We start from the raw sequence: 13,591 nt of genomic DNA on the forward strand, positions 1-13,591 counted from the left end.
AAAAGCAATACAATAAAAGCAACTGTAACTGTAACAACAACATAAACAACAGCAGCAGCTACAACAACAACAACTAAATGGATCGTTACGATATGGAGGATGTTGTTGTTGCGCCACCGCCCGAACACGACGGCAGTTCGCCGTTAAAGGAATGGCGCCTCAAACTTCAGGCTGGCACATTGACACGCAACGATTTCATTGAGTACTTCAAAAAGGAATCGCCAAAGTATTTCGAATTTCAAACTGAAATGGAAACAGGTGAGTTGTCATTTAACCTACATATGTATAAAAATAACATAAGTACATATATGTACACTAGGGTGCATCGATTTGTATGGGCCCAAAAATAATTGAAAAATGTTATTCCAAATTCGTAATCTACGGTCAATTCTAAGATGTTTTTGTGTCGAAAATGTTTATTCATTTTTTTATTTTGAAATTTTTATCTTGGTTTAATTAACATATCTAAAGTGTTTTTACTTCGATCCTAACTTTTGTTAGGTCCAGGACTTTTTAAATTTCACAGAATCAACTAATTGTCCTTAAAACATAATTTTCGTCCATGCAAGGACTAAATACCGGGACTAGGATTGAGTTTAGAACTATGGTGTCTTGGTGAAAACATCTTAGAATGGACCGTAGATTACGAATTTGGGTTCTCATTTTTTGTGAAAAAATCGATGCACCCTAATCTACATACACAGTTAGTCAAGTAACGGTTTTCAAAAAAAAAAAAAAACCAAATTTACATACCACATTCAACGGCCCCATCTTGTTTGACACGAAAAGTGGCCAGTTATCCTAAGTGTGCTTTGTATTCAAATTTTATTCTTTTGGGATTTGTTAAAAAAAATGTTTTAATTTTTTTTTTAAATTTGTTTTTTTATTTTGATGATGTTTAAATTTATATTTTTTACTGTTTTTTTGTTTGTTTTTTAAATTAGCTATACCCAGTGGATACCGTTATTTATTTAATTTTAACTTGTTTTACGAACCATCAGCAACCATTATAAAATTAAAAATATTTATATATAAACGCAAGATAAGAGTTTTTTTTCAGTAAAAATTATGTGCATCTTTTATATTGCGAAAACAATTACTTGACTAACTGTATCTATCCATATATTCACATAGTTATCAGTTTCAAGCCGTGCTCTTGAATTTGTTATTGTTGTTGTTGTCATTGAACATTGCACGTTCCGCTGGTGTATTTTATCTATAAACATAAACATATGTACATTGTATATACATGTATGTATTTTTTATATCTCTATTGTGTTGTTGCTGTTGTTATTGTCTATTCGATTTCCGTGGATTTTCGCGCTGTCGTTTTTCCTTTCATTAGACAAGTTGATTGCACGATTCGATTTGTCTATTTTACCTGTCTCACCTTCTATGCAGCCCCTGCAACAACAACAACAACCTAGCCTAGCAACAATAACAAACAAGTTTGCGCCACATTCCGTTAGAAGTTTATACATTTTGCGTTTCCATTGTCGTTAGTTTTTCTATTATTATTATTATTATTATTATTATTTTTTTATGTAGCTTTTATGTTGCGTTGTGCAATCGACTTGGGTTTTGAAAAGTTGACGAGTTTTCATTAGGATTTTATTGCATTATAATTGTGTTTCAAAGGAAACAAATTAATTTGTAATCATAAAGTCAATTTTGTTTTCAAATTTTGTATCTTAAAATGTACAAAATTTATAAAAACTAAATGCTCTGATAAGAATAAACTTGCACATATCTTATCCGAGTGGCAACCCTATTGTATTAGCACGGTCAAAGAGGCTAAATTGACAGTAAAAATATGACATCTGTATCAAAATGTATTCAATATGCCTCTCAATTGCGTAATCAGTTTAATTTTCCTTTTGAAAATCAAAGGCCCCTTTGGACAGCTATATAAGATAAGAACAAAAACCCAAAGTATTTTCTCTTATCTACTAAATTTTTAAAATATTGATTGAGTTTAGCGTTTCATGTTTAACTTTGATGAATTTTTAGCCAAGATCTTTTAAAAGTCTTATCAGTAATATTGATTTTACGCCTCGAAAGTTGTGAAAGTAATGGGTAGATCTGATTAAAAAGAACAAAAATCGAATTATTTGGAACATTTTCAAATTTATATTTAGGTTAATTCATCTTGGGATACAATGGGGTAACTTTTAGTCCATCATTATGAATAAATGCGAATTTTTTGTTGCATCATTGTTGTCATGTTGACACTCTCAGCAGCTAATTATGGTACAATCTCACGTCTGGCTCTTCAGATGCATAACTAACTGACGGTCAGACTACTTGACTGCCTGACTAGCTGACTGACTGAGTAACTGACTGATAAGAAATGCAAAGAAATAATAAGAGCTGGTCATATATATTTCGTTTATTCAACTCGAGGATCGACATTGTTTGTGTCATATACCAAATTGAATTGCAGAGGTGATCCTAAGTGACGTGTCCAGTTCCGCAGTTCTCGGAAGATTCTTTGTTCGTCTTACACAATTAGACATTCGTGTCCAAATGAACCCAGATATATAAATATACATATACTCGCATGTATATATGTGCATATGTACTTGTATTTACATAAATCAAGATGTTTTCGATATAAGGTCGATGTCTGTTCCAGCAGATCACATAATTTCCTTTATTATGTTTTTTTTTGTCTTCCTTTTTAATTGAAATACCGTTAATATCCGACAGTCATCTTGTTTTTAGGGGCTGTCATGGGAGGGCAATTAAGAAGTGAAGGCAGCATTTACCGGATATTTATGCATGAAACACAGTGATAGTCAGAAAGTGTGTCACACTTCCAAACTTATTTAATGTCAACTAAAAGCAATTGCCAAAAAAATTATTAAGATTTCAAAATAAATTTATAAAAGAATTTTAAAGTTAATTAAGTTGAATCATATAACTTTTTGAATTTAGAACTGAAAGGAAAAAAAGATTAAAACTTGATAAAAAATTTAAATATATTTAAAGTTTAAATATATCAAATTAATATATATGTGTATATATATATAAAGTCAGTAAGTATATCTTAAAGTCTTACTTGTTTATTCTTAAAGCAATGCATTTGTCTTACAATGCGTGATCTGATATTATGCGTTCCTGTGTTTCGGCATTAAAACAAACATTGAAGCAAATACATACATAAAAAAATGTATATGTTATACAACTGGACTTGCAGCTGTTGTAATTGTTTTAACTGAAACGTTGGGTTTTACACAAAAACAAGTCAAAACGATCCAAATAGCTTAATATGCTCCAATCCCTAAAATGACAAAAAAAAAACCTGTAATGATCCTAATAATAATCTACAGTGCTTTTATTTTTCCATCTTTAATAGCCTTATTTATTAGACTAGCGTTTCTCCTAATTGTTTTTATATAAACAACTGATGGACCTGACACATTTATTTTGTGCTGCACTGTATGTGCATGTACTCTATAATCTATACTGTTGACCGTGTCTCGGATCGGTCATATTCTTATGGCCAGGGAACTGACATTGCAGCCTTGGTAGACATACGGACATAGGAACAATCAAGTGAATGCCGTGAAAGATTTTCCAGGTCTTCTTTGTTACAGTCTATTGCGCCTCAGGCGTTGTAGATGCCCACGTAGTTGGTTAATAAATATTTACATCATATACATGCGCATTTGTACATCATTTATTTATGTGTTTGTGACTATATAGATACTCAGTGTGATGTAGAATTTTGTAGGTATGAAAATAAAATTGCTGATTAGCAACATTGAAAGGAGATTGTAGTGAAACCTCGTTGCCCCTTTCTTTCCTGTTGCCTTATCTCAGAAAGTACAGAAGAAAGCTAATCAAGCGATTGATCTGCTTTCTCAACTCTCTCACATCTCGCCGACTCTCACAGACTCTCTCCCGTTGACGGGGTTTTTTTTTCATTGTTACAATACGACCTTGAACTGTATTCGTATTTGATCTGTGAGTGTGTTTTGAATGAGTTTCGATTTTATTTCATATTTGATTACCTCAAAACTCGTTTGCTGAAGGTTTTTATTTGTTTATTATTATTATCATAGTTATTATTATTTTTGTATCTGTGCTCCTAGCAATTTGTCTTTTAATGCTGCTGACAATGTTATCTCGAGTTTGGCTTTGGGCCCGATTCTTGGATTACTTTATTGCGGTTGTGTTTTAAATAAATGACTAACAACTCAATGCAATTCAAGTAAACGTACTAGCTAGTCTCTCGCATTAACGAATGAGCATCATCATCAACATTAGCATTTTTTTCGGTCTTAGTTTTGGTTTCGGTATTGGTTTTGATATTTATTTTCTTTGTTTGGGATAAGGGCAAATGTCAACTTATTGTTTATTGCTGTGGCTTTTGACTAACCAGTTATATATATCTATATCATATATCTTTATATATATCTTTATAAAAATATGTGTAATGTGTACTGAATTTATATATATTTTTTATATAAACTTGAACATTAAGTGCACTCATTTAAAAGCGGTCCAACATAAACTCATTCAAAAATATTACTCATACGTCAGCTCTGCTAATGATGATGATAACGAAGTGAGTTTAACAATTATTTTATATAAATATCATTGAGACCGAGAATATTTTTAAAGCTTTATTATTAAACCTAAGGAAAAGTAAAGTTAAGTTTAAATTGGTTGTGAAATAAGATTCGACGATAGTCAAATACTTTTACGGTTTTGTTTGTGGTTGTTTATAGAGTCCCTTTGATTAAATTTGGTCAAATAAAACTAATGAATACTCTTTGCGTTAAGTGTATTATACAAGTTTGTCTTTGGTGTTGAAACGAGCAGTTTTTCGTTTGTTTTCGCTTTATGTCAATCTGTATTCTGTATTCAGTATTCAGTGGCAAGCGAAACCAGTTGCGTTGCTACGTTAGTTGTTTTGCACATTTTTTTTTAATAACAAATAACAAAATAAAAACAAAATAATTGTATGACTCACACACACATATGTTTACATGTTGTGAAGGCAAAATGTCTATATTCTTCTCACGGTAACTGCACTGAATCTCGAGTATTTGTGTTTGTAACAACAATTTATTATAGTACTTAAAATGTTAAGTATTTTTCTTCATAAAAAATTAAAAAATAAACTTTCTTTATATACCATATATTATTTGGGGGAAAAGATTTAAATTGCAGAAGTCTCTCTAGAAAAATATCTAGAGATTTCAATGTCGATTGCATTCGAAAATTTCCAAAATGTCCGAGAAATAATTTCTGTGCTGATAAAATCAGCACCATTAATTTATTTACATTTTCTTTAAATCATTGTATTAATTACAATAAAATTATTAAATGTAAAACGTATTTTATGTCTTTTTCAATTCTAATATGTAAAAATTGCATTCAACACAAGAATTAAATTTTATCAAATAATACAAAAAATAATGTTACTTTTGAAATAAACACACTGTAAATTGGCTTTGAATGGTTAGAGATTTGTGAAACACATCTTATCGATTATTTATTTTGTTTTTTCTTCTTTCTGTATTTTGTTTTAAAATGCTTTATTTCTTATATGTTTTTGTGCTTTTGTTTTTCTTTTTTATTGCAGATGCACCATATACACCAACTTGTGAGTACAAATAGTTGTCATCCCGCCAAAAAAATACCCGAGAACATGTAGAAATCTTGAAGATCGAGTCAAATCAATATCCAAATATCCTCTCTACACCCAATAATAACAACCACACAATTCCAATTCACTTATTGTTTTTGTTTAAACCAAACACCTTAACCAATAAATTCATCTCTTTACGGATAAAGCTGACGAAAGTGCGTATGAGTCCGATGATGATAATATATTATTCTCTGATTATATCCCCCTTGAAGATCATGTCCATTTGAATGCGAAGACAACCAAGTTACTGCAAGAGATCAAGCGCTTGCAGGAATCAAAACATGCCGTGACCTGCGGGTCGTGTAAGTTGTGACAACCTCACACTGGACAGCAGGACTGTGCACTGTTTTCCAGTTTGCCAATTGGCCAATTGGCCAGTTACAGTCCAGTAGATAGTTGGCCAGTAGCCCGCTCATATTTAGCCACTTTGAGAGCAAAATTCTTCTTATAAATGTTGTTGAGCGCAAAGTCATCGTTGTAGTTGTAGACTAGACCGCTTCATTAATTCTTTGTTATTTTATTGTTAATCTTTTCATTTAAATTGATTGCTATTGTCTAACATGATGATTTTCGAATTATTTTTACAGTGAAATGCATGTTCAAAGAGTCTTTGGCCAAGGAGGAGATCATCGATGTCATGGTCGAGTTTATGCTGGGCGATAATCCGGTAACTGCACTCGAAAAGCTACAACTTGAGGGTAATACGGCCACCGTTTGTGGCAAGGTGTTTAAGAATGGCGAACCCACATACAGTTGTCGTGAATGTGGCGTCGATCCGACCTGTGTATTGTGTGTCAATTGCTTTAAGCGATCGGCGCATCGTTTTCACAAGTATAAAATGTCCAGTTCCGGCGGTGGAGGATGCTGTGATTGTGGCGACGACGAAGCCTGGAAGAGAGATCAATATTGTGAGCTGCATTTGGTGAGTGAAAAATCTCTTTCTCTCTCTCTCTCTCCCCCCTTTACTTTATTTGCATTTGTGTACAATCTGTATTGTTGAATTACTTTGCAGGCAAATCGCAAGAATCCGCTGGAGAGCAAGATTATAACGAGCGCAGTGTTGGAACGTGCTGAGATTTGTTTCAGCGCTATTCTGTCATTTTGTGTCAACTATCTGGAGATTGAACCGAATGCGAGTCTCCAGTGTCTGGATGGTGAGCTGGATGGAGCTAATTTCTGCACGGTATTGTACAACGATGAGTCGCATACGTTTGATCAGGTCATACAGACGCTGACAAAGATCGCCAAATGTCGTCACAAGGATGCCATGGAGATTGTTGCAGCGATCGATCGCGAGGGTCGCGCTGTTGTCAAGTGTGACACGTTCAAGGAGTGCAACGACCTGAAGACGGCCATTGAGAATCAAATGATACCGCCCTCAGGTCTATTGACCAATGCCCGTCATAGTCAATCGTTGCGCACATCTGTGCTCAACATTAACTCGGTGGCATGCCAACAGTTTGCACTGCAGCTGCTCAGCTGGTTCCAGGAGTTCCTTGTCCGTCACTATCTCTTCCGCAAGATCTTTGCCACATTGATGCAGCAAAAGAACGAATCGTTTTGCATACGCCTGATCCTTGAATATGATGTTAAGCTGTGGAAGACGGCACGCACCTGCTGGCATCGTCTTCTCATCTCCGGCATGCTCATGGAGTACGAGAACAAAATGGTTCTGGCACAGGAATTCTCTCGACGCTATGCGACCATTGTCGAGGACTTTATCAGCGATGATCACGATCATTCGTTCTCGATTGTGTCGCTGAGTGTGCAACTCTTTACAGTCCCAAGCATTGCCCATCATCTGATCGCCCAGGAGGGCATTTTGGATAAGCTCCTGCACACCTTCTATCATGTGGCCATCGAGAAGTTCATCCATAACCGCAGGCTTCACTTTAGCAAGAATATTGCCAGCATGGCATTCTTTAAGCGAGCCAATTACATACTCTATGATCTGCGCTATCTACTCGTCCTTAAGCCGGAAGTTCTCAGCAATGAGCTGCGCAGCGGTTTCCTTGAGGGTCAGTTTTATTTTATACATCTTTATTATCCCTCTCTCGGTCTTACTCTTATGCGTGTCCAGTTGTACTTTATTAATTTGATGATATAAATTTCAATATCTTTTATCACTGAATAGAAAATAAACTTATCTCTTTCTTTGATTAATTCCAGGCTGCAAGGCGCTGATGCGGGTGCTGAATGTGATGCAGGGTATGGAGTCAATAACTCGTCAGATGGGCCAGCACATGGATTATGAGCCGGAGTGGGAATGCGCCTTTAACTTGCACATTAAACTGGCATCGACCATATCACAGGTGATCGAGTGGGCGGCAAGTGATGTCAAGCTATTGAGGAAGCTCTATAAGATGACCGTGCGTTCGCTAGTGACCAACAATTTCATTGTGGGTAGCGAGAAGGTTGAGCCGAAGACTGTCGCTGGTCATGTGGCAAATTGTCTAATATATGATGTGTCCTTGCGGCCGGTTTCAATACATTTACCGCTGTCCCGTTTCTATGCGGGCATCTATCTGCATCTGGGTACACACGACTTGACCTACGACGGCCTGCAGGCGGAGACGGAGGCGCTTAACATTAAACTGACGCCAAGGGAGATTATTGAGCCAGTGCTGTGCACACAGGCGATGATTGCACAGGTTGCCGCCGGAATGTGGCGTCGCAATGGATACTCGTTGCTGCATCAGCTCTATTTCTATAGGAATGTGCGGTGTCGTGTCGAGATGCTGGACAGGGACATTGTTTGCCTGCAGATTGGCGCCTCGCTAATGGAGAGCAACGAATTTCTCATTCATATGCTTAACAAATTCAATATGATCGCCTGGGCACAGCCCAATTATGAGACGGAACTGGCCCAATCTCCAATGGATGATGAGTTTATGCGTCAAGTGTCCATGACCGATGAGTTCCTTGATCTGTTGATTGTTATCATTGGCGAACGCTGGATGCCGGGCGTCTCGATTGTCAGTGAGGAGGATCGTCTACGTAAGGAGATCATCCAGCTGCTCTGCACTAAATCTCACTCCCACTCGGAGCTATCGCGTGCTCTGCCCGATGGCAATGGTGGCAGCAATGATAGCATCATCGAGGATGTCATAAACACGGTCGCCGTGTTCAAGAAACCCGTTGGTGCCGAAAGCAAGGGCGTCTACGAGCTGAAGGAGCATCTGTATGAGGAGTTTAATGTCTATTTCTATCATTACACCAAGGAGGAAAAGTCCAAGGCCGAGGAGTTGCAACGCGAACGGCGCAAGGCGAAGCAGCAACTTGTCTGCTGTCCGCCACCAATGCTGCCACAGCTGACACCAGCATTCAAGTAAGTTCTATAAAAAATCGATTTATTAAATAAATGCATTTTTTTACAAATCAAGAAAATAGGAAACAATTGGAAAATTAAAGTATTTAAAAATATATAATATAATTAATAAAGGTTCGGTTTAGAGTAAAATATTTATAAATTTGGTTGAGACTGACTAAGAAATTAGAAATTACATTTTTAAAGTAAAGAATATATTTATTAAGCAATTTAATAGGCTTGTAAGATTTAAGGAAATAGGTAAACATTTGAAAAAATTAGGTTGGCAGCCTTGACAACAACGAATTTGACTTCACATTTCAGTAATGACATTTTTATCCTTACAGATCCATGGCAAACATTTTGCAGTGCAATGTATTCCTTAGCATCACCACAATGGTCATGGATCGTGCGCTGGATGCTAGCAGTCGCTCCTTCACCGAGAGTCACCTGCAAAAGGTTAAGCTATAGAACTTGAACTGGCAGCCACAACATTCTCAAAACGATAACTCTCTCTTCCTATTTATCTTGATGATATAGGTGCTGCATCTGCTGGGCTTTGCCATTCAGGAGGAGCTCAGTGAGCATTATCCTTTCCTTAGTTTCTATGAGCGTTCACAAAAGTTTGGCGTGCTGGATAAACTGGATGAGTTGGCCCGTTGCTCACGGGTAAGTTGTTTCAAAAATTTAGAAAAATTCAAATATCTTATAAAACTCGTATCACTTTCACTTTTAGCTGGAGGCACATCGTGACTTTGTGCTGTGGACTATCAGGCGGTACAAGGATCTACAGGCGAAGCAGGCGCCCAACGTTTGCTCCACATCGACAGCGGCAAGCACATCGAGCGGCATACAGCAGTCACAGCAGTGCGAGGATCTGCCATTGACTTCGGAGCAACAGGCAAGACTCGATAAGGAGGCCCGTTCACGTTTGGCAGCCGAAAGGCGGAACAAAATCATGGCACAAATGCAGAATGCCCAAAAGTCGTTTATGATGAGCAATGCCGAGTTGTTTGCAATCACCAGCAACGAGGAGAGCGGAGCTGCCTCGAGCGTCCAAAAGCCAGGTGATTCATTAATGGACTGGGAGGATACAGCAGATCCACGGGAGGAGGAACTGGGTGCTGCCGCTTTAATATCACCAACAAGCGAGTCGATTGCCTGTTTGGGCAAATGGCGCGGTCAGTGTGAGGCTGGAGATAATAGCTTCAAGTGCATTTTGTGCTTTGAGGATTGCAGCATTAGCAGCCAAGGACCGCCGTTGGTTAGCTCGGCGTTCCTGCAGACATCCCGAGTGATTAGCTCCAAGTCCAGTGTGGCTGGATTAAAGGCGGCACTGCATGTGAGCTGTTGTGGTCATGTGATGCACTACAATTGCTGGAAGGAGTACTACAGCAGCGAGGAGTCCAAGGAACTGCGTCGTCCCCAGCGGAATCGTGTATCTCTGACCCAGGCACAGAACGTGGAGTTTCACTGTCCCTATTGTCGCACATTGAGCAATACTGTTTTGCCTGTCAGCGAGGCATTGGCCAAGTTCTCGCCTCCGCATCCGTCTCAGCCTCCGATGGCATCGACATCAACTGGTGCTGGTGCCGCCGAGAACGTGCTACCTTTGGATTGCTTTGTGGAGATCATGCGCACGCTGGCCACCGAGTTGAAAACCTTTCAGACCATTTCCGACAAGGATCTTCCCCTATACAACAAATACCCAAGTTGCATTGCCATTCTACGCAAATCCAACATCATTGGCGACGTCGCACAGTTGGAGCGTAGCGCACAGATTATTGAGAAACCAGTGATGAATCTTAATTGGACCGAGGTAATGGACTCCTTCCACAAGGCAATGCGCAATGCGATGCAAAGTCAATTGCAGGGCACTCTGAGTAAGGATACGCCGAACACCGCTGACTTTGAACTGGACACCGTCTCCCTGCTCTGGGATACGTGCAGTTATACGCTGCAAGCTCTGGAGATCTATCTGTATGCCATACAGAAACCGTTGAAGGCCGAGCTGCCCATGAGGCATCAGAGCTGTGCCAGCAATTTTGTACGCGCCTGCGCTCTCTACTCCGCTGATCTGAAGCAGGCCCAGATTCGCAGCCAAAGCGAACAGGCTGCCAAGCTCCTGGACACGATCTTTAATCAGAAGGGGCCGAGTGTGCTTGAATGGGACTGCTTCCACATGCTTGTTCAGCTGAATTTTATGGTGCCCAATCTAATGGTCGCCGCTGATGGTGAGTTTTAAAACGTTAATATTAATTTACTCTTAAATTCATTGATGTTTTCATGTTTGTTTTCTAAATCGCTAATTCAAATTGTTCTCACTTTCGATTTGCAGCCAAGAAGGCGATTATTCCGAGTGGCAGCATGTTCGATTTCTATATACTGCAAACATGTTTCCTGGCTAATATGACAAAGGCGGTGATTTACTTTGACTATGACAAGGAGCTGGAACGCCGCAAGGCAGCGCATGGTGATGATGATGATGACAGTGAGGATCGGATGCAACAATCGACGTCAACGTCAGCGCCAGCGCCAACAATGTTGCAATATGTGGAGCAGCTGTCGCCCAAAATAAAGCACAACATGGCCACGTTTTATGTGAAACACAATTTGGCAGCGCGTCTTCGTAACTTTGAGCGTGATGGACGGCGGCGTGAGGAGTACGAGGAAATGGGTATGGGCATGGGCGTGGAGGCGTCTCCAGAGGATTGCACACTGAAGCATCTGGCAATGCTGCTGGATTATGTGCAGCGCCAGATGAGATCGTTCTTGCGTTGCGCCTGCCTATTCTATCGCTGCATGACCGATGTTGATTTCCCCAGCACATTTCCCACTGACAAACCCGATCGCTTTGATTTAATGTGCCAGTATCTGGGTCTGGAGCCACAGTTGGGTGTCTATTTCGATATGGAATCCGTGTATGCCACCATGATGCAGAGCTTCGCCTCGCACATGTACATTCGTACCGAACTCTTTGAGCGTGCCCTGAGCAAACGTCAAGGTCATGCCCTATCGCCATCGTCGTCGTCATCGACCACAGTGTCGGCGCCGGAGTCATGCCGGACGTTAGTGCCGTGTCTGCGCCCGTTGCCGCATCTGGTGACGCTATTCGATGATTACAGTGATCTCATCAACAGCGTCTCGGATATCTTTTGTCCCAACAACGAGCGCGAGGAGATGAAGACGCCAACAATGTGCTTAATATGCGGTACCATCTTATGCGGGCACTCGTACTGTTGCCAGCCGGAGCTGGGCAAGATGAATGTCGGCGCATGTACGCATCATGCCCACGATTGTGGCGCCGAGGTGGGAATCTTTTTGCGCATACGCGACTGTCAGGTGGTGTACCTGGGACGGGGCAAGGGCTGCTTTGTCCAGCCACCGTATCTGGATGAGTATGGCGAGACGGATCAGGGACTGAGGCGCGGCAATCCATTGAGACTCTGCAAGGCAGCGTATGATCGCATCTTTCTACAGTGGCTTGGGCATAATCTGCACGAGGAGATCGCTCGTCTCAATGAGAATGCGAATGTGGCCGTTACGCAGTGGCATCACATGTAGTCCGAATCGGGGCATCAAAGAAATATTTCTAAAAATTCATATGATGTAGACAGCGATAACAATATCGATTGTCCGATATGATTGGCGTTAACGATAAAGATAACACTACAGTTAGCGATAACGATAATGATAATGAGAATGATGATGATGATGATGATGATGTTGATGACAAAGGCGGCGACAGTCAATGTGATTATTACATACTAAAATTAGGAGAGCATATTTATACGTCTAAGCATTTTACTACTACTTATCCCCCCCCACCCCCGCTGTACGTCTCACCCACGGACAACGACACCACCCCCTCCAACACACTACAAACCCAGATGATCCACACCAACAAACACCGCTTAATCCCGAAAACACTTCGTCTCCCTTCGAAAAAATGAAAACCAATCGAAATATTATGTTGCGTGTTTGGTTGTTGTTTCTTTTTTCTATATATATACAAATATATATATAAAGCCCGTACACATATATCTATATATAAATCTAAATTTTTTTTGTTTTTTTTTTTTGTCTAATTGTAATATTAGAAAACTTGTTGATAATTTGATTAGTGGGCAGAGCGAATTGCTGCGCCTCCTCTAGTTATTATATTTAATATGATATGTACTTGCATACTTGATCTAGCCAGATTAAAGCTCGATATATGAACGGACAAACAGATGAGCAGGCAGACAGCTTTGGCAACAAAAACAAAATAAAAAAAAAAGAATATTAAATAAAGATGAAAATTTAAAGAAACTGCACATTAAGAAAATTAAAACAAAATGGAGTAAATAATATATATACAGATCCACCGTCTCCCAAAAATATAAGCTAAATGCCTGACTCCAGCAGGCCCGGAAGTAAAAATTCCTGTCAAACTTCATATAAAAAAATGAATAGAATTCCTGGCAAAATTTTTTTTTATATCAAGTTTGTCTGACTCCAGCAGGCCCCGAAGTAAAAATTCCTTTCAAACTTAGTATAAAAAAAACGAATACAATTCCTGGCAAAGTTTTTTTTATAAAGTTTGACAGGAATCTTTATTTCCGGGCCTGCTGGAGTCAGGC

General features: G+C 39.2%; 1 protein-coding gene across 2 annotated transcripts; it reads left to right on the forward strand.

Annotated features, from left to right (window-relative positions):
- The first annotated feature begins 50 nt into the window (after nucleotides 1-50).
- Nucleotides 51-13,280, forward strand: LOC117794041 (E3 ubiquitin-protein ligase UBR1). 2 transcript variants are annotated; one of them, XM_034634496.1, is made up of 9 exons: nucleotides 51-258; nucleotides 5,597-5,617; nucleotides 6,250-6,584; nucleotides 6,675-7,680; nucleotides 7,832-8,990; nucleotides 9,317-9,428; nucleotides 9,510-9,638; nucleotides 9,706-11,203; nucleotides 11,308-13,280. In XM_034634496.1, the coding sequence occupies exons 1-9, from the start codon at nucleotides 78-80 to the stop codon at nucleotides 12,531-12,533; spliced, it is 5,667 nt and encodes a 1,888-aa protein (XP_034490387.1). In that variant the 5' UTR covers nucleotides 51-77; the 3' UTR covers nucleotides 12,534-13,280. The 2 variants fall into 2 exon arrangements, with proteins under 2 accessions (XP_034490387.1, XP_034490388.1); XM_034634497.1 differs by lacking the exon at nucleotides 5,597-5,617.
- The last annotated feature ends 311 nt before the right edge of the window (nucleotides 13,281-13,591 follow it).

The sequence above is a fragment of the Drosophila innubila genome, chromosome X (genome assembly GCF_004354385.1).
Source record: "Drosophila innubila isolate TH190305 chromosome X, UK_Dinn_1.0, whole genome shotgun sequence".
In the NCBI taxonomy this organism is placed as follows: domain Eukaryota; kingdom Metazoa; phylum Arthropoda; class Insecta; order Diptera; family Drosophilidae; genus Drosophila; species Drosophila innubila.